At 40.1% G+C, this 27,467-nt stretch overlaps 1 protein-coding gene across 1 annotated transcript in view; it reads right to left on the bottom strand.

Moving 5' to 3' along the window:
- trpm3 (transient receptor potential cation channel, subfamily M, member 3) overlaps positions 1-27,467 on the bottom strand; it is a gene marked incomplete at both ends in the record, with an annotated part of 212,875 nt that overhangs the window by 101,323 nt on the left and 84,085 nt on the right. The window contains 3 exons of the mRNA XM_083904273.1: positions 375-588; positions 3,763-3,964; positions 7,644-7,723. Of these exons, the coding sequence (XP_083760399.1) occupies positions 375-588; positions 3,763-3,964; positions 7,644-7,723 (496 nt within the window). The remainder of the gene's footprint in view (positions 1-374; positions 589-3,762; positions 3,965-7,643; positions 7,724-27,467) is intronic.

Raw genomic sequence — 27,467 nt, 5'->3', positions numbered from 1 at the left:
TATAAATAAATGATCTCTTTAAATAAATGATCAGAACGTGTGTATTTTTAATAATACCATGTGTAATGACAATAAATAATCAATAAAAAAAGTTGTATTTCATAGTCAGAAATTAAAGTTTTTTCCTCCACATCACGTCTTTGTGGACACAGACCGTCATACACCACAAGTATGTGGTCAAAGAGTTTATAAATAAATGATATCTTTAAATAAATGAACAGAATGTGTGTATTTTTATTATTAACACCATGTGAAATTCAAGTATTTCCCTCCACATCATCTTCTCCCTCTTTGTGGACAGTCCGACTGTTGCACACATGTATGTACAGTCCAGTATAAATAAACGATGTACTGTGTACTGTGGTGTTCTTTACCTGTGTTGACGCCGCCAGTGAAAATCCAGGCTCCCGTGGTCATGGCCGCCTTGATGAGCCCTTTGCCGAAGACCTGCTTGAGTTTGGGTTGCAGTTCAAAGTTCTGCAGACCTCCGTGGACGGAGATGAGCAGCTTGGGCAGATCCAGCTGCCACTCCTTTGTCATCAGGTGCAGCAGCAGGTCGGGCTTGGTGTCGTAAGACACTCGCACGTACTGACAGGGAAAAAGACACGTGAGGATGAGGAGGATGATGATCAGAGGCACAAACAGGGAACGTGTGTGTGTGTGTTCACATTAGATTTACATATAACAGTTTGTATGTTTCATGTTATAACCACATGTGCTTCACAGCATATCTGTCACTGTGGATTAATAATTTAATCCCTGGGATTAAATCAAAGCCAATTTTCACTTCACAAACCAGTATGTTGTAGGACACACACACACAAACACAATATCACATAATAATCAGTATATTTTCATGTTATTATGATATTGTAACGTAGAATTATAATTAACTTTTATCACATATAAAGTGTCACAGGACAAAATTGTCTCATTAAAGGCGCCATATGTAAGAATGTGGCCAAAAACAGTTACTACATTCAAATTCAAAATACCAAGGTCTTTTAGGTTTAGTTTTCTGACGTAACTGGCAACCCGTGGTTGCTCGGCAGCTGAGACTCTACTGACTGCAATGATTGATAAACGGCGGTAGGTGGCGCCACATGACGCCAAAACATGATTTCAAAACATAAACATGATTTGCAGTCTGCAAAATATATTTTTTTTATGCAAATATTTTGTCTGTACTGTTGTTGTTGGTGAGTTCAGTTTGTTATATGAACATTATTCCTGAGTCTCTGAATAATTTTTACGATTTCTTTGTTTTATGGAGCAAAGAAACGTGAAAAAATTCACATTTAAGAGGCTGAACAATCAAAGAACTTGATCGATTAATCGTTGCAGCCCTAATTTGTATTATAATTAAATGCATAGCTGTTTGTTTTAATTTTACGAGGGCGTACACTATCGTTTAAAAGTTTGGGCTCACTTAGAAATGTCCTTATTTTTGAAGGAAAAGCACCTTTTTCAATGAATATAACATTAAATGAATCAGAATTAGCGTTAGAAGGTTATTGGATGATTAGAAAACCCTTGTGCGATGATAGCGCAGCTGAAAACAATATTGTTTTGATTAAAAATCATTATTTCTAATCTTGTCAATGTCTTGACTTTATTTTCTATTCATTTTGCAACTCTTTTGATGAATAAAAGTAGGACTTTTAATGCAAAACACAACAAACAAACTGTATAGGTGAGCCCTAACTTTTGAACGGCAGTGTAGATTTCACAATAACTTCACGTTATTATGAGACAATGACTCGTATTCAGTTTTCTCACGCGGCAGTGATATATGACTCTGCAGTTGTGTCGTCTCACAGTGATTAAATACTTGATTAATGAGCCCTAATAATAATAATTACATGTCGTTCCATAGTACTTGTAGTAATTGAATTGATTTTCCATGGTTACCTTTAGACATGCTGATGTCATTCTGTGTCACACGTGTGATGCATTTGAATGACGTTTTAAAACGAGTGTGTTGTCTGAAGGAAAAGCACTTTTTTCCCCAATAAATATAACATTAAATGAATCAGAAATCATCTGGTTTTTAATCGAATATGTACATAGGTGTATAGAGGCCCATGTCCAGTGTTATAATGGTACATTGTGTTTGCTAACGGCGTTAGAAGGCTATTGGATGATTAGAAAACCCTTGAAAACCCTCGTGCGATGATGTTAGCACAGCTGAAAACATTTTTGCTGGTTCTTTGACGAAAGCAACCTTTTTATTTTGAATAAAAATCATTATTTCTATTCAATTTGCAACTCTTTTGATGGATAAAAGTGTGACTTTTAATGGAAAACACAAGAAATTGTATAGGTGAGCCCAGACTTTTGAACAGTAGTGTATTTCATAATAACCTAAATTATGAATTTCACGTTATTATAAGACGATGACTCATATTCAGTTTTCCGATGTGGCAGTGATAAATGACTCGTCTCGCGGTGATTGATCACAGCAAATATTTGATTAATGAGCCCTAATAATAATTACATGTCGCTCCATAGTACTTATAGTAATTGAATTGATTTTCCGTGGTTACCTTTAGACATGCTGATGTCATTATGTGTCACACGTGCGATGCATTTGAATGACGTTTGTGTAAGAATCACACTGATGTCGTGACTGATGTTTTTAAAGGTCACATAGAGTGGTCCTGTTGCACATATATGTTAGTTATGGAGGTCTACTTACATACATTAACTTGTTTTTATGCTCAAAAACCTCCTAGTTGCTGTAAACGAGCCGATTGAAATCTGTCTTTTCTGACGCTGTTTCCCAGCCGCGATATTTGAGACTCAAGTCTCTCAACCCGGAAGTGACATATCAGCACACCCGCTCTCAGAAGCGCAGCTCCCCCCTCTGGAACGGTGGATGCACTGCTCTTCATTATCAAAACATTGATTTAACAGTGTTTAAAAATAGCTTCTTCACGACTCCCCGCCGCAGTCCCTTTGACGACCTTTGACCCGGAGTCAGAAGACACTGTCGCTCGTGAAACACCTCCACAAGGGACGTTATTCTTCTTCTGAGGTTCAATGTACGCAACCCGATGTTCCCGGACTAGTGCCTGGAGCAGGAGGATCTGCTGTTCAGGAGAACCGCTGTTTACGTAACCGGACCGGGTTTTTTCAGAGATCTCGCTGAGCCCGAGATTACAATAAAACACAGCGTTCTCAGCAGTGGCTGAACTGTTTGTTTAGAACCTTCAGAGCTTCGTAAACAAGGTAATCGGGTAATCGGGCCCACGGTTGGTGTAGTGGTTAGCACTCTCGCCTTTGCAGAAAGAAGGCCCGAGTTCCTGGGTTCAAACCCCTGTTGGAACAACTTCGAGCCCCGGTTGGAACAAGGGCCTTTCTGCAAGGAGTTTGCATGTTCTCCCCGTGTGTGCGTGGGTTTTCTCCGGGTTCTCCGGCTTCCTCCCACAGTTCGAAAAAACATGCAATGAATGTATGTATGAATGACGGTGGTGGTCGGAGCTGGCCGTTTGGCGCACCTTGGCAGCCACTCTTCCGTCAGTCTGCTCCAGAGCAGCTTTGGCTACACGTAGCTTAGCACCACCAGTGAGAATGTGTTAATTAATAATGGCCAATTTGTAAAGCGCTTTGAGTATCTAGAAAAGCGCTCTAGAAAAATGTAATGTATAATAATAATAATAATGACGCAGATACACACTAAAAAATTGGAACTTCTGGACTAGGTCCACTTTTATGACGTTTTAAAACGAGTGTGTTGTCCTGTGTGTAGCACAGAGTCACCATGGCTTTGTTGGAGTGTCCTCCTCCCTGGAACTCGATGGTACCGAAGGCGTCGGTGGGGCTGAGCTGCGTGTGCTTGCTGATGGACCATTTCTCCGACAGGCTGTCGTTCTTGGCCACGCGCTCGGCCTTGTCATTGTGGCCGGAGGAGATGCCGGGGGGCAGGCCCACGTGTTGACCTATCAGACGTCCACAGCAGCACCTGGACCAGAGTGTGGACAGACACAGACAGAGAGAGAGAGAGAGTATGGAGGTATGAGACGGCAGCGTTATTACACATCACCGTCTGCCAGAGAATAAGTGGAACGTGGACAGGTTTGAGCCTGGAGCAAAGCCACTGGAGCGCTGAGCGAGGGGTGAAAAAGAGGTTTTATAACAGTGAAGACGAGAAGCTGCTGTAGTCACCGTCTGTACTTACATGGACTGGAGGGCAAAGGAATCATGATGTATAATGATTTTTTTCTTTCTTTTTGTTAGACCAGTGGTTTTCACACTTTTTACACCTGAGTTCCACCTCAGAAAATATATTGAGCTCTCAGAGATACAGTAGAGTAAAAAAGTAAAAGTCAGGAATGGACCTTTCACAGGAGGAAGATTAATTTAATTCATCCATCTTCTACATGAGGGTCACGGAGCGGTCGACGGTGCCAACCCCAGGTCGCCAGTCCATCACAGAGAGCAGATTTATTCCCAATAATAAGATCATTTGCTCTGACATCATCATCCTCCTCCTCTTCCTTCACACACTGGTGTAGAGACATTAGATTAAGATGGAGTGAGGAAGAAGGTGAAATAAAGTTGTAAAGTTGCACTGAATTATAATATTTCTACTAGTTTGATGAACAGAAACGTCTAAAACTGGCATTTCCATAGTTTTAACTTCCATTACTTTATTTACTAGTTTGTTGTCTTGTTAAATCGTCTTTGAGTGACTATAAAATCTGATTATTATTATTATTTTCTGTGATCCAGACATTTTTCAGATTTCACATTTGTGCTGTGTCATGTTTTCAGAGGCTCCGTTCATTGTCGTGATACAGCATTTTTCTGTTATTATTGTCTTACATCACTGACTCTGATTGTATGTTTTTTATTATTAGCAACAATTCACAGTCTATGATCTGATTTGACGTCTTTTTACGCCTCTGAGCTGTTAATAACACAGTTGTTCTGGTGTAAAACGACACTTGTGTGACCCCTCGCTGAGCTCTTTTTCTTCTGCTCATCTGTCTTTTACATCTCGTGTTTAGTGAAGTGTAAAAGTGAGTTCTGGATCATGTTTTTGACCAATAACAAACATGATATCAAGAGTTAGCTGGTTTTCAGTGATGATGTTATGATGTTTGTACATTCAGACAAAAACACAGTCAGAGAATTGCCTTTAAATGAGCGCTGCAGTTTTAATTTTAACTCATAAACCTGATCTGATTGGCTAACACCTGTGCTGACACTTCATTAAATTGTCATTTAACATCTGTCGCATGCAGCGTAAGCAATTAAAGCAAAGTTAGTTTGAATGATTCAGGTTTTTTCTAACTGAGAAGAATCTGTGCAGCCTGAAAGTCTAACATCTTCTATTAACTCGGCAACGCTTCGCAAATCAGGATTTAGCAGCAGCGTCAGCTTGAGTGACAGCTCAATTGTACAGTATGAATCGTGGTGTTTCTTTCTAACTGGAGGCGAGAGCTCAGCCTCACAGGAGGATGGAGAAGGAGAAGGAGACGCTTTGATTTTCACTTCATGTTTCCGTCATCTTTAAACCTTTAAAGGTGCTTTTCGTTTCCTTTGGCTTGAAGCACAAGTGTTTTTGACAAAAAGAGAAAAAGAAGAAGAAAAAAACGCTGATTTGATCTTGACGAACATGTCGTTCAGCCCTCCTCCTCCTCCTCCTCCTCCTCCTCCTCATGACTTCCACCTGCTTTCCTCTAGTTATGTTAATTCTGTTTACCTAACAAGCAGCAGCATGTCCTCCTTATGTGTGTGTGTCAGCTGTCAGGCGGTTGACGAGCGTCCAAACCCTCATCATCGTCACAGCGTCTGTGCCGCCGTTGGCTCTCGTTAGCGTTGGCAGAGCCAGATTTACGGCCGATTCAGCACGTTAAGGCTAAACTGGCAGAGGGAGCGCTGCGATTGGCTGTTTGTCTCACCACGAAGCATTCACAGCCTATTTTAAAATGACTTATTTTGGCGTTTTGATGCTTGCGTGAGTCGTTCCAGGGGCGACGGAGAGCGACAGACGCTCAGTGGCCTTACAGAGCGGCGTCGTAGAAAATATTCTGAAAGTGTCGTCATACACGAAAAAACAAAACTGTGTTCTGCAAATGAAACAGGGTCTAAAGACTGTGTTTTCCCAGTCTGCAGAACCTGCACCATCATCAATCACACAAAACACTGTGAAAGGGACATTTTAAATTAAAGAATGGAAATATAGAAACAAAAGGAAAAGGCTCCTACAGTTTATCTGTTAATATTTATCTCTGTGTTGTTTGTGCAGCCACTGAGGTTTGTTTTTAAATGTGCTATAAAAGCACAATTTCAATGACTAATTCCCATCCTATCCTTCTTCTACGACTTCCTTTATTTCATTTGGACATTTGGACGTGGAGTAAAGCTACGACATGACCATCTGTGTGATGACACTGTCGCCAACCAGGTCTTTCTCTTCTCTTTCCCTTCTCCACCACCTGCTAGTAATCAATTTGGACTGTGTGTGTGTTCTTGTACTTGTGGAGTGAGGACATTTTGGCCGGTCCTCACTTTGTTTTCATTGAAATCACTTCCTGCGGTTGCTATAACATGCTATACTCAATTTGTAAAAAAAAAAAAATCACATTTTGGACGACATAGTATAGTATGACATTTTTGTCAAATTTTGGACCAAAAGTTTTTTTTCAATTAGTTTTTTCAAATTTTGGACGACATAATATAGCCTGACGTTTATGTCAAATTTTGGACCAAAAAAAAAAATAATAAAAAAAAAATAAAAAAAGTTTTCCAGCCCTTTTTGCTCTGGGGCTCCACCTGCAGACATTTTATGGTACTGCAACCAGTAGTTCTTTGTAGATGTCAGTCATGAAGTAGATATTTGTAATTGTGTTGATTTATAAAGTGGAAATGCTGGTCCTCACTTTGTCAGCAACCCAGTCCTCAGTATGCAGCAAGTACAAGAGTGTGTGTGTGCGTGTGTGTGCGTGTGTGTGCGTGTGTGTGTCCTACGCCTTAGCCTCGACTCTCTGAGCGTGTTCCTCAAAGCTGTTGTACAGATTTTAGGATTAAGTCAACATGGCGCCGACTTTGTAGAAGAAAATGAGATAAAAGTTAAAAGTCTCTCTCAGACTCATATTCATCCATTCCAATGGAATAGAATAGAACTTTATTGTCCATCTGGAGCAGGAACATTTTATAGCTTTCCAAAACGGTGTGTATTTTATTTATTTTATTTTCTCTGTGAACTGGTCTGGTGTTGTATCTCACACTAAAGCAGGTGTAGTGTATGTGTGGGTTTAACATGGATCACGTTGAAGGATTTGGAGTTCTCTTGAGGTAACACAGTTATCGCCAACGTGAAAATACAGAAGGTAAATAGGCCGGGCAAAGTCAGCTACAGGAGGCAGATTTATTATTCCCAAGAAGATAATCATACAGTGAAATTAGATTAAGATGGAGCAAGACAAAGTGAATCTAATTATTATTTTTCGAGAGAAAGTCCTCAGATCCACTCTGATCTCCAAGTACCACCAGAGGAAGCTCACGTACCACAGAACCAGGGGTGCAGTGCATTTAACATTGATGTTTTAATACATTTAACACATGCCTGTGATGCAGATTTAGAGTTAAAAAGTCTGTATTACAAAAGTGAAACCGTGTGCAATGTAACTCACCTATGGGGGTCTTTGGCGCTCACTATGATATGAACACATTCTCTCTTGCTGAAGGCTCTTTCTATCCACGATTTCTGTGCCTGCAAAAAATGAAGACAGGGAGAAGATAATGGAGCTGTAACCCGAGCAAACAGACAGCTGGACAGCACTCTTATCATAATAACACAGTCTGTGGAGAGCACCTGTAAATAAAGAAAAACCACAGTGTTTTCTCGTCCTTCAAGACCTGAGAAGGCTTCTACTGTGAAGAGCTTTGTAGTGTTTATCCAAGAAACACAGACATGGTTAGATAACAAACAAAACTGACAAATAATACGATGTTGGAGCTAAGTGTGTCAACACAAAATATGTAGTTTAAAATCAAAAATCACAGCACACACACACACACACACGCAGAGAGACGACATAATTCAAATGCTAAGGACACACACACACACACGCAGTGAAAGAAACACTTCATGTAATTCATGGACTCCATCTTCAACTGGATGAGATGAAGAGCCGGAGAAAGAGCGAGCGGATGTTGAACGCACTGAGGCGTTAAATGATGTCAGTGTTCCACTCCTTAGATACTCTTTATGTGCAGCCAGCTGAGTGTGTGTGTGTGTGTGTGTGCACAGTTATATGAGAAACCATGTTTAAATCTCAATATGGGCTTCTTGTTTTCGTCCTTATCTTGTATTCAGACTTCCTGTTAAAAACAGAGGGACACGTGATGACTCCACGGTGTCATCTGCTGCAGATCTGAGTGACAGAACCACTGCCAATTATCCAGCTGCAGACACAATCAGGACGACTGTGTGGAGCTTCTGAGCGACTCTGCGCTTCACATGTAGCACACAGAGGCTAACAGGTAGCAAAAACCACTGCCAAATTAGTACCATTTCCTCATATTTCAGTGCCAAAGTAGCGACACGCGTCTACACAAGCAGCGTTGTTATTAATATTCATGTTTCCAACTTGGAACAGAACAGCTGGAAGCAGCGAGTTAGCACAGTTAGCTGCCATTCTCTGACACCCAACCATCTGCTAACGACGATAAAGCTAGCTGTGATCAGTGACTGCGCTGTAGAGTTTACAGACAACTACTGTAAATACAGCAACTTGTATCATGTAAAAAAATTATGACAAAACCCTTATAAAGAAAAGTGTAAAAGTGTGTTTTTAGCAAAAGCTAACGTTACTGCTGCTCACAGAACTATTCCAGTGCTAACAGAAACTCGACCTAACATAACACTTGTTACGGTTAAAAGAATAATAACTACAAACTCAAGGCGCCGCTACCATCATGTTAAGAATTTATTTGTTAATTTTGTGCTAAATTATGGAAGCGCATTGCTGCCACACATACAAAAAAAAGTGTGGTGTTCAATATTACGTTATATCGAGAAAGTATTCCGTTATAATGAGAAACTATTTCGAGATGATGTTTTAAGATTAAGATTAAGAACCCTTTAAGTCCCGCAAGGGGAAATTTAATTCTGCAGTGAGTTAGTGAACACACACACAGCACACAGTGAGGTGGAGAACATGCTAACTGGCTCACATGCCAGTGAGCATGTGAGCGGCGCGGGGGGAGCAGTGAGGGGGTTAGGTGCCTTGCTCAACAGCACTTCAGCTGCGGACTGGTCAGGGATTGAACCGGCTCTCGAGCTCGAAGCCCTAACCACTAGGCCACAGCTGCCCCTTTTCTCATTATAGCGCGGAACTGTTATGTTATTTTCGAGAAACTAAGTTATAACGAGAAACTATCACGTTATTTCGAGATAAGATGTTTTCTCGTTATAATGAAAAACTATCACGTTATTTCAAGAAACTTTTATGTTGTCACGAGAAACTATCACTTAATTTCGAGATGTTTTCTCGTTATAACGAGAAACTGTCACGTGATTTCCAGAAACTATTACACATCTATTACATATGATGTTTTGACGTTATAACGAGAACACATCTTATCTCGAAATAACGTGATAGTTTCTCGTTATAACGTAATACTGAGGGCCCACTTGACGTCAGGCCAAACGAGGAAACATGTTGCAGATTAGTGTTATTAGAGTAACGTGACGCAAACAAATCCCATCATTCATTCATGTTGTTATGTTTACAAGTAATACATTTACAATCATTCATTCATTCATGAATATTTACAGTCAAAATATATGCAAATCATAACGACACGATCACATCGCTGAGTTACTTATCCTCTCTTTAACATTTCCATGTCAAGCTGTATGTTTATTAACAATTATTAATTGTATTCTGAGTTACATCAACTTCCGCTTCCTGATTGCCTCAACTTCCTGTGTTGACACTGTCTTGGACAGCGTCTCTGCGAGGCGTCATCTTGGCGACACCAAAAGGTCCAGAATAGTCACAAACAAATGTCACACACACACACAGACACACACACACAGACCAGACTCCACAAACCCACAGCGGTGGAAAGACAACAGGGGTGGAAACAAAAGGACAGGAGCTTTTATTCTGGGAGAGCTGCCCCAGCCTCTTTTCCCAGCCAGCAGAGCTAAGAGCTGTTTGTACAGGGATTTCTTCATCGTCCATGTTCTACAACAACACCAGCTCCATCATGTTGTGCGCCTGACTGAACCCTGTCCACAACCACAGCAACACAAAAAGCCCACGTATATCTGACCACAAACAGGCCACAAACCTGTGCACAGGTACACTTACCCTAAAACCACACTTTCCGCGATTGACCATTACTCTGGGGGGGCCGGGGGGGTTTTAAGAGATCACGCTGGACACGATGACTCAGCACGACACAACGATGCCACCAGGCCCATTCTTTCTGTGACATGTTTAAAAAAAACACGACGTATTCATGCGCCGGGTTAATCCTTTCAGAAAAGTAGATCCAGTCGTCGACAGCAGCGGCAGAAAGAGGCGAAAATAGAGAAAACATGTATTTTATGTTCTCGGGGAAGATAAAAGACATGAAAGAAGAAGGATCGGACAAACGATTTTTGAATCAGAATGGGATTTTCTTTTTTTTATATAGTACATATAGGGTGAATTCCAATTCCTATCTTAACCCTCAATCTCAAAAATGCTCTCCCTCTAGTCCAAGTGCTGTCCCGATTCTCAGAAAAAGTTGAGGCCAAGTTTAAGGGCTGTATCGCCCTCAATATAGAGATTTTCTAAGACCACCCTTGGGAGCAAGGGCTACCCAGAATGCATTGCGTGTTTTCACATAAAGATGGCCTCGAAAGCAGCGAAACGAGTGCGATACAAATGAAGTATTTTCTTTGTTAATAGAGATATAAAAATGATGAAAACCATTGTATCATCTTAGTTTAGGCCCATATTATGGATTACTGACGTCATTGTTGCGTAACATTTATTTTTATTTTACGATCTTTTGTCAATGGTCGGCCGGTGTGGTTTACTTTTCAATAAGTCGTGGTGTGTGGTAACTGTCAGCTGAATATTTGTATGAGTATCATCTTATAACTAACTGACAACCTAATAACTTGACTGACAAACGGATCAGAATAAATAATCCTGACGTAAATGTGTTCTTCTTCTTCTTCTTTTTTGGAGTTGACAGACTGGACGCAGCTTTGGCGTTATTCTGCCCCCTACAGTTGGAAGACGTATCTGCATTTAAGGGGTGTCCCATTTCTAAGTGACAAAATAACCCTCAACACTTGGTTTTGAGGCCAGTTAAGATTGAGGGTTAAAATAGGAATTGGAATTGGCCCATAATCTCCAGAGATTGACAGTCACACCGATGTCCTCACCTGGCTTTTACTTCACAGTTGTTATATTTGATATTGGAGGTCATACCATGCCACTCCACTTCAGTTAGTTCAGCCCTGACAGCTCACTCACTTACTCACTCACTCACTCACTCACACACACATGGGTTTTCATAGCTATTCTTCTCAGGACACTCCACACACTAGCATCACCAGGTAACACCTAACCTTAACCACAAACTCAAATAATTTACCATTTCCTAAGAAATTAGGTGTCAAACCTGAAGTGTAACGCAGCAATGATGAGTGGTCATCGACAGTAAAGAAGCAACACATAAAAACAGACCTTAACCTCCACCTAACTCATGCAACATCACACTCACACTCACACACACACACACACACACACACACACACACACACACACACACACACACACACACACACACACACACACACACACACACACACACACGGTGAGTGAACATGGCTGTGACACGAGTTGACAACAGCGAGCCTCATCAGTGTTTGTACGGCATATAAAAGTAAACACTGTGATATCTAACCACGTGTTCAACATTATTTGTACTATTTTCGTCACAGTTGAACAACATGTACACAAACACAGATCCTGGTGACACCTGCAGCAGCAGCATAAGCAGCAGCATCATAAGCAGCAGCATCATAAGCAGCAGCATCATAAGCATGAATAATTTTACTGACAATAACCTTGTTTTGTTATTAAAGTATTGGACTCTGTATAAAAAGATTGGATCAGGTTTGCTGATGGAGACATTTCATAATAAAAACATTTCCCTCCTTTTTTTCTTGTGACCCCATCTTTCAATTCTGACTCTTCATCATATTGTTTTCCACAAGATAAACACATTTCCTCACTCCATCTCACACAGTTCCATCTCCTCCTCCTCCTCCTCACGCTCTCTGCTGCTGCTGCTGCTGCTGCTGCTGCTTATGAGATTTGACATGGTATGATGAGATGGCACATGGCCTGCACTCCATTGTGTAATTAAGATTTATCTTTGTGGGGGGGGGTTAGGGAGGAGTGGAACTCACACACTCACACACACACACACACATGAACGCAGCAGCAGTCTCTGCAGAGATATTGGACATCTTGTGTGTGAAAGCAGTGACTGCTGTGCAGCGAGTGAGCAGCATCTGACAGCCTGTTTGAGGTCTTGACTCCATTACACTCAACCTCTCCACCACCCTGCGCCTCCCTCCTCCTCCTCCTCCTCCTCCTCTGCCACCGTGGCGTCTCCTCGGTGTTATTGGCAGTGGCAGGGAGCGGAATTGAGAACCATATGCAATCAAGAGCCTAATGTCTGTGCTGCCTCGCTGTTTTCTGTCTTCTCTTTCCCTCTGAGTAACATCACTGAGCTTTTATCACATGAGAACGTCAGCTTTAACATGACTTATGAACACATTACTGTCTCACACACACACACACACTTTCTGTTATGATGATTAATCTGTTCCAAGAAATGCTTAAAAAAGCAAAATCATTATCATTATTAAAGCGTCTTTATTTAGTTTTGTACCATTCTTCACTTGCTTCAAGGTGAATTTAATGATTTAGTGATAATAATTGTGCTTTTATAAACCCAGTGGGTTTTTACAGCATCATTAACAGCTCAGTAGAACTTCAAATCTCCTACTGAGCACATATTCTTCTAATGTTTACATTCCATTTTAATAGATAAATATATTTACACTTTATCTAATGCTGAATAAACAAATGTAACACATTAAATTCCCCCCACAGATGAATTATGTCTGAATTTGAAAAGACTTCATCTTCATTTCATGTCAAGTTTTCTTATTTCTAATCAAGTTCTGTTGATATCGAAGAAAACGGCTAAAAAATAAAACACTTTATTCAGATTAAAATTTCAGTGACATAAAACAAATGTGTCTATTTCTGTCATTTGCATTAGATGTTTTTGAATAACAACTTTATTTTGCCCTTTAATTCGATTTGTATTATTATTTTCCCGCCTGCATGCTTTGAAATTCAATCTGAAGAACTTCCTCTACTATATTTTTATGTATTTATCTATTGATGCACCTTTTGTTTTCTCATTTAAGTGTTATTATTAATAATAATATTAATCACCAGTAAGACAGTCGTGTCCTTTTTGGAACACGCGTTTGATTTTACGTTTGGTTAAATCTGATTTTAAATAATTAAAGAAGAAACCTTTACTTTGGAGAGCCTTTAACTCAGGAGATGGTGATCACATTCAAAGAAATGAGAGTTATTAATAATAATAATAATAATAATAATAACAACATCTTAACTTATTTTTAGTTCTCCTCTCTATTTGTGGGGTAAAAAGTAGCAAATAAAATCTGTTGATATGTTTATCTTCTAATAATGAACATAAACTTTGTCTCAAAAAGAGAGATCCCAGACCGATGAGACGCCATCACTGAGATCATTTAGTTCATTATCTTTTAAGAATATTTACAATTCTAAAGATTGTAAAGATCAGTGAGAGGTTTTAGTCGTTTCTTTTCTTTGTTGACTCACCTGTTGTGTTCTGTGGTTTCATCATCACTGAAAAACACTGAAAAACACTCAAAAGTCACTAAATGAACGTGATGAGAGGAAAAGTCATCAGGTCACGTCTCAGTCCACGGGAAACTGATCTATACCAGGAATATTAACCCTGCTGGAATGTGTGTGCGTGCATGCATGACTGATGTGTGTGTGTGTGTGTGTGTGTGTGTGTGTGTGTGTGTGTGTGTGTGTGTGTGTGTGTGTGTGTGTGTGTGTGTGTGTGTGTGTGTGTGTGTGTTCATGGTGCTAAACGTCTGACCAATCCATATTATTATAAATATGGAACCTACTATAAGAAAAATAGTGCTTTTATAGCTCTCGTTACCAGTTTTAGATTTAGATTTAGATGCACTTATAAACACTGACCTTGTCAGGACCAGTTGGTCCTTCATGGAGACCAAAACCTGGTCCTAATGAGGCAGGACCTCATTCCTGAAGACCTGGTTATGTTTAGATCTAAGTCTTTATTTGTGTTTAGGTTAATGTCAGGTGTGAGCACTATAAGTGGTTATAGTAAAGCAGAGCAATAACACTCTGTTCAGGCTATCCAAATGCATGCAACGTGTGTGTGTATGTGTATGTGTGTGTGTGTGTGTGTGTGTGTGTGTGTGTGTGTGTGTGTGTTTGTGTGTGTTTGTGTGTGTGTGTCTGTCATCTCTCTCAGCCACGATTCTGTCACAGAGAACAAGTCTGAAGAAGGAGCTCTGAATGGCATGAGAGCCTATTATGTGGAGCAACATGACATTCACTGTGGCTTCCTTATTTTCCCTCTCTCACACACACACACACACACACGCACGCACACGCGCACGCACACACACACGTGTGTATGTACACACACTTGTCTGCTATTGCACTTGCAGTTTGCCTGTTATTGTTTCAGTACGAGCGTCGTTTCCTCGCTGTTTTCATCAGGGGGATTAACGGAGCGGGTTTAATTAGCAGCAGCATTAGCATCAGCAGAAACAGCAGCAGCAGCATTAGCAGCAGCAGCGTTGGGGGAAACCTGGGCCCATAAGAGTGTAATCTGAGGTAAATTAAGTATAATGACACACAGACAGCGTGTTTTTCACTGAACACAAAGAGACGACTTTTCCAAAAAAAAATGTAATCCTGTTTCCTCCTGTAATCCCTTCATATGTGTGTGTTTAAATCCCGGGGGTTAAATGACGGAACAGTCTCACAGAGGCAGAGGAAAGACAGAATAATACTAAATAAATATGAGGATGAAGAACAGCAGCTTAATCCAGGACGCTAATGGAATCCGACGTGTTTTTACCCGTGTTTTGCGAAATGATGCAGCAAACTCTGAATGAGATTATCCCAGGGTTTGATTATTATTTCTTCACCTTCTCACTTCATATCAAAAAAACTCATTCAAGTCTGTACTTGTTTGTTTTGTTTTTTTCTTCATTAAATATCACAAACAAATATCACACTGTGGACTTATTACCCAGGAATATGAATTAGCATATTATCATCACGGTGACTTCTTGACATAATTACATCCTGAGGAATAATCAAAAACAACTCTGCTCCCCAGATTAAAGCCTGATGTACACACACACACACACGTGCACACACACACGCACATAATACACCTAAGGACAAACAGCATGGGAAGGTCATAATTTCCTACTTATACAGTCGATTGCCAGAAGGGGACACACACACACACCTACACGCACACACATGCAAATGAACTGTACACAAAGTCTTTAGCGTTTCTGAAACTGCTCAGTGAACAGGGTTTGCATCATTTCATTGTTGAAGTCATTATCCAGTGCCTCTAAGATAATGACTTACATAAGTGACTACACAGCAAAAACCTGGTGAAATCAGCGATGAAAAATATTATTTGTGCACTTCTTTTTAAGAAGTAAACGCTGTCGAGACGAGGTTGAATCAGTGCCGCGACATCGACCACAGACGGACTCTTCTCTTAGGTCAAATCATTCCAGTTTTCTCGCTTCCGGCGTCGCCTTCATTTGAACGTCCTTGTTTTCTATTCACTGAATAGTAAGAGTGTACAGTTTGTGGAGATGAGAGGACCTGCTGACAGAGTCTTCACAGTAAGTGTCCATGGTTACCGTCTATTTTGTTTTTCGACTCTTTTGTCCAAAACCAGCGCGCACCATCAACTCGACCAGCTGGATCATTTAAGGTCACTGCTTATTATTCTACAGACGTGTGGAGGAGCCACTGCACTGCAGATATAAGTGGATGAAGACGTCTAAGCCGTGTTTGCATTGAATGGAACAGTTCGGTTTGGTAAAGTCCAGTATGGTGCATATCTTATTTTGCGTTTCCATTAGGAAAAGTACCAAAATAACTGTTCCCTACTGTTCCATTTCTTACAAACTCTTCCCTTGGGGTTCCAAAAAAAGCTCAATCTACTCCACCCACAAACATCTCGTCTATTCTCATACAAAGCTTGACGTCAGCGAGCCAAAGGACGTCCTCCATTGCCGTCTGAGGTATTGCGCTCAATTACGTCGTTGGTTCTCGTCGCATCGGTACGACGTCGCGCTACGTATCTCGTATCTGACGTGGCCATCGAGCGATAGTTGGATACCACTGCACCAACACAGCATCTGTAGGATCTAATCCCAGCTCAGGTTCCGCGTTAGCGGGTGAACAATAAAACTCTTAGTGAACTCTGCTACACGATGATCGAAGGATACCTAACCTACCAAATAAAGCCTGATCTAGGGATTTACCACTCTTAACCATACTGTACACTCTTAGAAATGATGGGTTCCAAAAGGGTTCTTCTACAAGGGCTGAGGTTCTACCTGGAGCCATTTGCTTCTGAAAAACCCTTTCAGAAAAGAAAGGGTTTTTCAAGGGTTCTTGGTAACACTAATGGTTCCAGTAAGAACCATTTAGATCCAGAGAACCCTTTCCTGAATAAAGGGTTTTAAAAGGGTTCTTGGTGGGACCCTCCAAAAGGGTTCTCCTATGAGGACAAGCCGAAGAACCATATACCTTTATTTCTCAGAGTGTTACTGGACCGTACCATAGTGGAAACACAGCATTACAGCCACAGAAAGTTCAATCAAGGTCTAAATCGTACAACCTCTACAACTCATTTCCAGAACATTTTTGTTAAAACATCTGATTTCATCTGAAATAAAAATCTAAGATCAGCTGAATCCATTTCACCTTCCGTGTCGATCACATTCATCTACTTAACGTCTCTGTTGAGTATCCCTCTCTCTGACTCTCTGTCCTTTGTCTTTCTCCTCTATCAAGTCTCTCTCTCTGTGTAATCTGATACAAAGGAGTCCACATGTGACCTCATAGATGTAGAGCTTTGTTTTATCCACAGTGACCTTCAAGGATAAAGCCTTTCTTCAGTAGGTCGGAGCGTCAGTAAACAGCACTAAACTGTGGCTCAAGGCTGGATCCTGAGACCTCTGCTAGATCCACGTAAGCCTCTGTCACACAGAAACCACACGGTCGACCTGGGATTGTGTGGAAGCCGCATAAAACCTGTGTGTGTGTGTGTGTGTGAACTGTGACATCACAAACACACGAGTCAGAGGAGGAAGATACCAAAACAGCACGGTGGCTTTCATTTGGTTGGAATATCCGTTCAAACTTCGTTAAGGGGGAGGGTTTACACATTAAAACCTGCTGAAGTTCAAAATATACAGCCTAGATGCACATCTGCTTTTTTTGCATCTTTCTGCAACTTCAATCCATCTTTCAATTGATCCAAATGATGAGATATGGAGCACTGTCCCAAGTGCGGCTATTTTAATTTGAAAAGACCCGCACCCGCAAAGTACCTGTGCTGCTGCCGCTCTTATTTTGAAAAGACCCGCAGCCGAGGCTGCAGTTCAACAGATTCTGACGGCTCTGACAGCGTTTTGCATTACGTTCATCTGCGCAATATCATGGCCTGTGATATCCGACAATAATGTACTATGTCAACTAGTAATATCATCACAATAACTGTTGAGGAATACAGAGCGAGACTGAACATAGGAGCTCAGCTTCGCGGCTGAGACACAAACAGACCGATGGACGCTGCTGCTGTTGCGTAGCCTGCAGTTATAAAACCAATCAACGATTATTAGACTAAAACATTGAAATATGCTAATAATTCTGATATGTTCATACTCAAAACGGACGGAGCAACCTTAGCTTAGCGTTTTTAAATGATATGTCATGTTTGTAGTAGAGCTGTGAAAAGCAAACTGTTTGTGTTCCACTTTTTTCCCGTCATCTACTTTTGAAAAATGCTGCCACTCTGATGATGTATTTGACATGGATGTGACAGGAGGACTGACTGTAGCCTCAAATGAAAGCTCAACATTTACGTCTAATTAATGGCAACGCTAATCTGTCTGTCGCTCATGAGCCACGGAGCGACAACAACCCACTGGGCTGGACTAAACCAAAATAGTGGAAAACAAGGGGGGTGTTCTCTGAAGACAGGCTGTTACCTGTGAAACGCGGGTGCTCTAAAACACCCCTATTAGACTTGGTACGTTCACTTCCTCCTAATGAAATTATTGTTGCCATAAATGAAGAAGACGAGTAGGAAACTAGTGTTTGCTGCAGTCTTGGTTCCCACTTTTGCAGACCTGAGATGATCCAAGTCATTTGACCTGGGAATGAATGCAGATTAAATGCATTCCCATTGGCCAAAAGTCAGTTTAAAGAATAGGTAACAGGTGAATAATAGGTGTAAATGAGTATTTAAATAGGACTGAAATATCTGAACATGAGGAACCAAGTGAAGTATAACTGCTGACTTGATTTTGAAGGGTGTGTTTGAAAAAGGAAGTATCACTGGAAGTGGTTCTCATCCATACGGAGCTCACAAAGTAAATGGTGAATCTCGGCAAGTTGTGTCCAGGCTCTGAATTGTGTTGTGAAACCACATACTATGACGGTATCTTCTCTGCAGAGATACATCTGATATTAGTCAGGGTTGCTGGTGAAAAGGAAAACCCATCACTTCCGTCTTCTCCTATGACCATAATACGCCGACGACCAGCTCAGAATGCACAAAAATGATTCCACGTTGTGTTGGTATGAACGTAGCGTTAAACTCCTGTCATTGTGCAAAACTGTAAAGCTGCAACTATGAGAATAAAGAGAGCAGATTGCATGTTCTCCTCTGGTGTGACACTACAAAGAAAAGCCACAAAGCCGAGCTTTAGCTTCACCGAGAACACGGAAGGAGACTCTGCTCCCGATCAAGAGTTCAAGGTTAACAAGCACGTTTGAGGCAAATTCCCATTCGTCAAATTTAATGTTGAAAATTTAGCAGCAACTGAGCGAAAGGATCCGAACATGAAAAACTTCACCACGTTCACTTAAGACTTAATTCCTCCTGAGGCGATTGCCCACAGTTTCATCATCCACATTAGCTCCGTCTATCCAAACCACGTTAGAGTATAATCGTTTATTTGCATTCTAACACATTAATAAGCACAAAATACACTGTGAAAAAATTGATTTAAATCTCGTCATTTATCAAACGCCATTGGGATTCTTTGTTTTAAAGCGGAACTCGACCGGAAGTTCCAATTAACGCTGTTTTTTAGTGTGTATCTGCGTCATTACTTTGTTTATGAAGCCCTGAAGGTTCTAAACAAACAGTTCAGCCACTGCTGAGAACGCTGTGTTTTATTGTAATCTGGTAATCTGGTCTCTGGTTGCGTACATTGAACCGCAGAAGAAGAATAACGTCCGTTGTGGAGGTGTTTCACGAGCGACAGTGTCTTCTGACTCTGGGTCTGACTCCGGGTCAAAGGTCGTCAAAGGGACTGCGGCGGGGAGTCTTGAAGAAGCTATTTTTAAACACTGTTAAAACAATGTTTTGATAATGAGGAGCAGTGCATCCACCGTTCCAGAGGGGGGAGCTGCGCTTCTGAGAGCGGGTGTGCTGAATAGTACTGGCCAATCCCAAGACTCTGTCCTCTGGGGGTCAGAGTTCACTCTGAAACATCGCGGCTGACGAACATCGTCAGAAAAGACAGATTTCTATCGGCTCGTTTACAGCAACTAGGAGGTTTTTGAGCATAAAAACAAGTTAATATATGTAAGTAGACCTCCATAACTAACATATATGTGCAACAGGGCCACTCTGTGGGAGCTTTAATACCACACAAAACACAAGAATTCACCCAGAGTTAAGTTAAGTTAATGCTCGACTGCACAAACCACGGCAAACAAAGCACTTTGATTGAAGGAGGCACAGATTATATCAATGTTTGAACAGATTTAACAGATTTAACAGCGGCTGAAGAATGAGAAAATAAAATCAAACCAGTCATTTAAGTCGATGATGTCAGTAACTTATGGAGCACATGAGCGACTGCTTATCTCTGATCCTTTAACTCCATGACCTTGACGAGACCTTCAGTCAAAGTGATGTGTGATGAGAGCACGCTCAGGTTTATGGAGCGACTTGAGTCTTATTTACGGCTTCTTTCTCTCTGCAGATATAGATCAGGTCCCTTAAGACACACGTGTTTAGCGTCGTAAAAAAACAACAACAACCTTAAAGTAAAGTAATAATTCTGTTTCTTTCAGCGGTCTTTGATTTATGCAAAATCTAATTGAAAAGACACCTGAAAAAATAAACTCGTTAAACCTTTCATTTGTTAATGGTTTTCTCTGAAATAGACCTGAGTGCACTTTGGTGCCGACGCGTGACGTAAATCAGTTCAGGCTCTAAGGCAACACTAAATATATACATAAACATATATATACACACAGTAGGGGTGGGGGAAAAAATCCATTCACATAGGAATCGCGATTCTAATCATCCACATATATATATATATATATATATATTTTTTTTTTAAATAAAGTTTCTATTTTGAAAAACCACACAAAACACCAGTTTGTGTTATTTGTGTACAGTTTATTGTTGTAACTTCTAGGAGAAAAGGGCAGCTAATCTAAGCTTTTATTTATGCTAAAGTTGTTTTTTGTACAGGAAGTAAGTTTTTATTCGTTTTGGATGAATAAATGTTCACTTTTGTCTTAAGTTTGCCTTTGTGTGATCACATTATCTTATACAAACTGATGTTTTGATGACATAATTTGCCTTAACACACTATGCGTTGGATCAATTTTTGAATCGAGAATCTATTTTGAATCGAATTGTGAGCCACCCAAAGATTCAAACCCCCAATATTCAGTTTATAAATATATATATATATATATATACATATAAACATACACATATACATATACATACATATACATATATGTATAAATATACATAATCAGATATAGGTAGATTGGGAAGTTCCGACTGATCCATAGACACTCGACATGGAACAGGGATATAATGAATTAACATTTAGAGAGAAAAACTCTCTATTTTTATGTTTGTTAAGTTTAATTGTTCTTTGTTTCCTTTTTATATATTTCTTTTCTTATTTGTGTATTATCATCTACCGGATGCCATATTGTTTGAATAAAATTCAGGATACAACAAAGGATAGGCTATAATAAGCCCTTGGCTTCAGCCTACTCCTTTTTCGGACATTTTTATTTACCATTATTTGTGAAATGTACATTATTGTGTTAATGTTAATACACTGGTAATGGAACAATATTTTCTAGCGACGGCTCAATATCCACAGATACCAATATCAGCCCCAAACAGTCATTTTAAACCTTTTCACCGATGCTCAGTCCACATTTTGGGGGCGACTGCGTTTAGCGTCTACAGCCGGTCGTTTCACAGACATCATTCTCCAGCTGTGTCACAAACATTCTCCTCCCATTAAAAAAGAAAAAAAGAAAAATAAAAGAAATAAGCAGCAGCCGACAGAACAGAACAGAACTGACTCAGCCAAAAAACGCTGTCGCTGCATTTTATTTACATTTTTACAGTCGGTGCACGGTGAAGCGTGCAATGAACGGGATTTATGGTCGTATTACATTTCCAATATCTAATCTGGTGACCTGTGTCACACTGATTATGGGATTATAAATCAGTACAGTAATCTGTGAACCAACAAAAATCATCTTACATTGAAATGACACATTTTCAAGAAAAAGTTATTAATGAAGCCTCACGTTTTCCTATTTTTGTTAACTAAAAACTGTCCATATTCTAATCTGTGTTTGACTCTCAGATTAAGTCCTTTTTCCCCATCTAATCTCTCCACTCTTTGGTCCAAATGCTCATCAGAATCCACTAATGTGATTGGCCGATGATTGACAGCTCATGTAATCAGTCTTTAGAGTTTCTAATAATGCTGATGCGTGATTTAATTCACAGAAATCAAAAACATGGACATTGATGCTGTGATTTATTAATTATAAGTCGGCGGTTTAAGCCTCAGGGTCTGGATGTGGACGTTAACGACCTCAGACCTCGTTGATATAAACCTTTTGGGTATTTTACTAAATACGATCCGTCCACATTTGAATGAGTTACTTTGCAGTGAGTTTGTGGCGAGCAGGGAATTCAGGTTTTGAGCCCTGTAGCAATCTCCAGCCTCATTTTACCTTCCATTAAAATCACCCTAATAGCTCGTGTGCAGAGAGGAAAACAGATTTACAGTTTACACAGGGAAAGGAAACAGCTCGTGAATCTAAATTTGGTTTGGATCAGCGTGTTCTTTCCTGTCAGATAAATGACGACTTTACTGATGTTAGGAATGTAATCTGGGTTTGAATCGAGAGTTAACAGAGTTAAAAACTAAAACTTTAGTTTCATACAAAAGTCTGTTTGACAAAATCCAGATAATGGAAACACGTGTAATGTTGATTTAAATAAAGAAATGTTGAGTATCATTTAAAGTTATTATGCTGCTATATTTATAAAAATGGATGGAAACTTAATTAAAAATCAGCCGAGCATATTGACCAAATAAAAATAAAATAAAATAAAATAAAATGTAAGTAAAGCAGATCAACATTACATGGACTCCCTGATTTCAGAAAATTAGCCTCGGAAAAAGAAAAAAAAAATACTGGTCGACCTTTATTAATAAATGATTATAACATAAAAAGAATCATAAGTGATTTTCACATCAACTAAATCACAAAGCAGTCTTGTATAAAATACCTTAAAGATGATGCTTGAGTAAAAATACAAATATCTTTACCAGAATATGAAGTTGAAGTCTTTTTTTTTTTTTTTACAGTATTACTTAAGTAAAAGTCTTAAAGTAAATGACATTTACTGTACTTAAGTACGACTTAAGTATGATGTCCTTGAGCAAAGACACTTAACTCCATGTTGCATGAATACAGACCATAATATCAACTCTTCTTCTTCAAACATGGATGGAGAAACTCAAAAATCATATCAAGTTGAAAATATACAGCCTTCAAGCACTGCAGATTGTTTGAAGTAATACTAAATTGTCCAGCAGGGGGCAGTGTGAGTGAGCTTAATATTACATACACATATACATATATGTGTATGTATAGGATGTGTTTAAAAAGTAGTGTTTCCTATATTTTGCTGGTGTGAGAGGTGTCGTCTTCTACTGTAACACATATTTACTTGTGTACTTGTGTGTGTGTGCGTGTGTGTGTGTGGGCGTTATCTGTGTGAATGCAGCGAGATCATAATGAGAGACAGAGCGTTCGCTTGTTTAAGTTCCCGTCGTTTTCAATCCACCTCCCGAGGCTTGAATAAGCAGCTCTGTTTTCCCACAGGCCTCGGCTGAGCCTAACAGAGCATCTGGCCATGCGGGCGCTAATCAACCCTGGCATGGTCATTCTCTTCCCCACGACAGGGAGGGAACTGAGGGGGGGAGGGTCAGTCTTTGGGGGGGCGTGAAATGAGACGAGGAGGAGGAAGGATGGGGTTCGATGGAGAGTGTGGAGAAGATGGCAGAGATAAGAAGTGATGAAGAGGTAAGTTTCTGTTTGTCAGAGAGACATGAGGGTCGTTTTGTAGGAGGAGAGCAAATGGTGAGAGTGACACCAGGGAGATTTATTATTTGTAAGAACTGATGACAGATACTGGAACAAACACATTGGATTTGTAATCGAGGGGAAAAACAAGTCGTCACAAACAAGATCAAGAAAATGGACGACGGGAGGAAGTGGCCTCGTACAGTGAAGACGGTGGAATTAATGAGTGAAATGAAATCACGAATAGTTGGCGACATAAGGCAGGTTTAATCAACAAACAGACATATGGACGCTTGAGTGGCTTCTCCAGATTCCACAGACTCCACAGCACTTTAACTCATTCTTCAGAGAAGGTTTTGCATCTAAATCACTGTCTTGTTTTGCAGCTGATGATCAAAACATTCCCGTTCGATGTAAACCAACTGCTGTTACAGCGACCACTGACTGCACACATGAAACCTGTTTTCTACAAACCATCTGCAGCGTAAAGACTCTTATACACAAATAACGCAAGTGTTAGTGAGGTTAGCGTTAGGGCACAAAAGAAAGACAGGGAGAGAAAAATAATAATAATAATAATAATGATAACAAGATGGTGCTTTCGCTGTTCGTTTTAGAGCATAGGTTCAACTACATTTTTCGACCGCCCTAACCTAATGAACACGTGTACCAAGTTTCGTGCATGTACGTTAAAGCTGATGTTCTGACCAACCTCTTTTGTGGGGCGGAGCAGTTTTTAGCCCCTCCCACTTCCAATTTTCCACGCTTTTTCCCCAAAAACGACTTTCACACGCAATCTTTCACCAGGTCTGATGTGGATGCAAACATCTGTGAGTTTTGGGGCATGGGAAAGGTCTCAAAAATGAGATTCATTCCGCTGAATAAAGAATTCCTAATGATAATATATATATATACATATATATATGTGTGTTAGAGTCAAACCCATATCGATCAAACAAAAGTAGAATACTTTAACCACTAAGTGAAACTTCTGCTACAACACTTCCAAAGTACCAGATTGCTGTTGTTTATACCACCACTAGGGGGTGGCGCCTGTTTTTAAAAGGTACCTATGGGTTGTAATTCCTGCATAAATGACCCATAGTAAAGTTTCGTTGGAGGACGATCTGATACGTTTCTCTGGTAATGGATGATCTTCTGTAGGTTTGTACGGACGCTTCAGTGGCTTCTTCAAATTCAAGCATTTTAGCCTCAGCACTAAAAGCAGCCTAAAGTTTGAACAGCACTTTTGCATTATTACTATTCCTGTTCCATTAAACCAGCTGCCGTTACAGCATCACATCATCTACAAGTGTCAAACTTCTCGTCCTACTGACGCCGAACCTGAAGTCTCTACACAAACAATGGCAGACGCTCGTCTTCTTCCATGTTTCTGCTGAGAAATAAGCTCAAAGTCATCTAACTTTGTGACTTTGTGATGTTGATGCTGTTTTTTTCCACATGTACAAACCGTAGCATGATAATGAGAACGCTAGCTCAGGTCGTGACCTTGGCTGCTGCCTGAAACCGGCGACAACATCTGTCCGTGGTCACGACGACAGAATCATCACTTGAATTTCAGCTGGAGACAAACTCACACATGTGGAGCCAACGATACGTGACTTTTCTTTCTATTACAAAATAAACAGCACGGATTTATTTCGTTTTTTTGCAGTTCCACAAAAGCTTCCACTGTCATTCCATTATCGTGAAGTTCCAAACATCCAAAACGAGAGCTGGAGCTCTCCAATGAGTCGTTACTGTGTGTGTGTGTGTGTGTGTGTGTGTGCTCAGCAGATCACTCCTGTTATGAAATGGTAAGAAATTGCAGGTGTGGCGGTGACTCAGGCTGTTAAATGGCTTCTCGTGTGACCACTATTTTATAGCTAATAGGGAGGGAGTGTAAATGTGGGAGAACAGAGAGTCAACTTTTATTTTTTCTTATTTATTTATTTATTTTTTTGTAATGTCTTGTGATTTATGTATTCTTTTGTACCATGTCCTGTTAAATGTGTAATGTACTGACCTGCCTTAGGACAACGGATGAAAACTAGCTATTGTGCTAACTCTGGCATATTTACATTGTTGCTCTATGCTGACATGTCAATGAATATGCATTGTCCTAATTTAAATAAATAAATAAATAAATAAATAAAATAAATAAACACAACTCCAGCGCTCGGATAAACAGCTGCACTAAAACCATTTGTGCCGTAAACGCTCACAAAGCGTTGACCGACTTTGACTCCTCTCCACTCTGTGATGGATGCGTTTCCCGGGTCAAGCATAAACGGCCAGTGATTCACTTTTAATATCAGCGCCGACTCACAGCGGTAACACAGTGATTCAGATCTATTAGTCTGAGTCATGATTGCTCTGAGGAGATCCACGTCCGAGTCATACTTTCAACACTCTGGTGTCTGTAGAGAACTCCAGCTTCACAAGAGTGAACGTGGTTTTATACGAGAGCATGTGTCAGTCGAGCTTTCCACGCAAGTTCAGTCACGTCATTCCATTCTCACAGCAGGAGTTCACCCACATCTGTGTGAGCTTACAGCGTAGTACATCTGGACCTCACATAACCCTGAAGCATGTTTCCATGGATACCGTCCTTTTTCATCGTCTCTTTTGCTTCTATATTAACGTTTGTTTAGTCTAAAGCAGGGGTTCTCAAAGTTGTGATACCTCAGGGCCAATTTAGGAAACCCAACATTGGACTGAGGGCCGCCAAAGTAAAAAAAAAAAGAAATCCCATTTGTAATAATTTTAATGACCAGATTGCAGTTCTACAGTTTATCGTTAAGTAATATAAGCCCTAATATAATGTAATTTAAGCATTAATATAATAACGGTTTATAATTTACTGGGTAATTACCCAGTATTTTGGCCATTGTTCTTACCTTCTAATTACAGGATAATAACAAGTAACACATTTCTGTTACAATATATTTACTGGGTAAATAGCTAGTAATTGGGGGCTGTAGCTACCTGCTTATTACCAGCTTATAACCCAATAATACACTGAAATTCACCATATAGAAACCAGGTAAATACCCAGTATTTTTGTTTACACTTATTGGTCTGTATCCAGTAATGTCAAATAAACATTTAACAAGCTTAGTAGCTCCTGGATTAAAACTATCAACTGAAATTCATTGTGGGCCGCCAGAAATGTTTCTGCGGGCACCATTGGCCCCCGGGCCGCACTTTGAGAACCAATGGTCTAAAGTCTATGGAAAGTTGTAGATGCAAAGTCAGTCCATTCATTCCTCCACCAAACCTAAAAAACAGCCACCTTCTTTGTCTCATGCTGATTTTTTTGTTTCTTTTGATTTGCAACGCATCAATTCCAAAAATACGGCTCCTCACTTTCAAAGCCATTGGGTCCTAACCTTATTGTATCCACTCTACATAGAAAACGCTTATTCAAAGCACTAAGTTCATCATTCCATTCTAGCACCAGATGTGCTATGTACATGTTTGCTAACTATAGCCTGGACCTCACATAACCCTAAAGCATGTTTCCATTTTCACACATTCACAACAAAGCCCGACAGGAAATAACACAACTATTCCTACATTTGGTACATTTTTCTTGTTTTCAAATTTTGCTATGCTAGAATTCTTAAAACTAGCCCCTTTAAGAAAATTATGCGTCTTGAAATG

Source organism: Microchirus variegatus (genome assembly GCF_963457635.1).
Source record: "Microchirus variegatus genome assembly, chromosome: 17".
In the NCBI taxonomy this organism is placed as follows: domain Eukaryota; kingdom Metazoa; phylum Chordata; class Actinopteri; order Pleuronectiformes; family Soleidae; genus Microchirus; species Microchirus variegatus.
The sequence above is the reverse complement of the archived record's forward strand: the minus strand, read 5'-3'. Positions and strand labels throughout refer to the sequence as shown.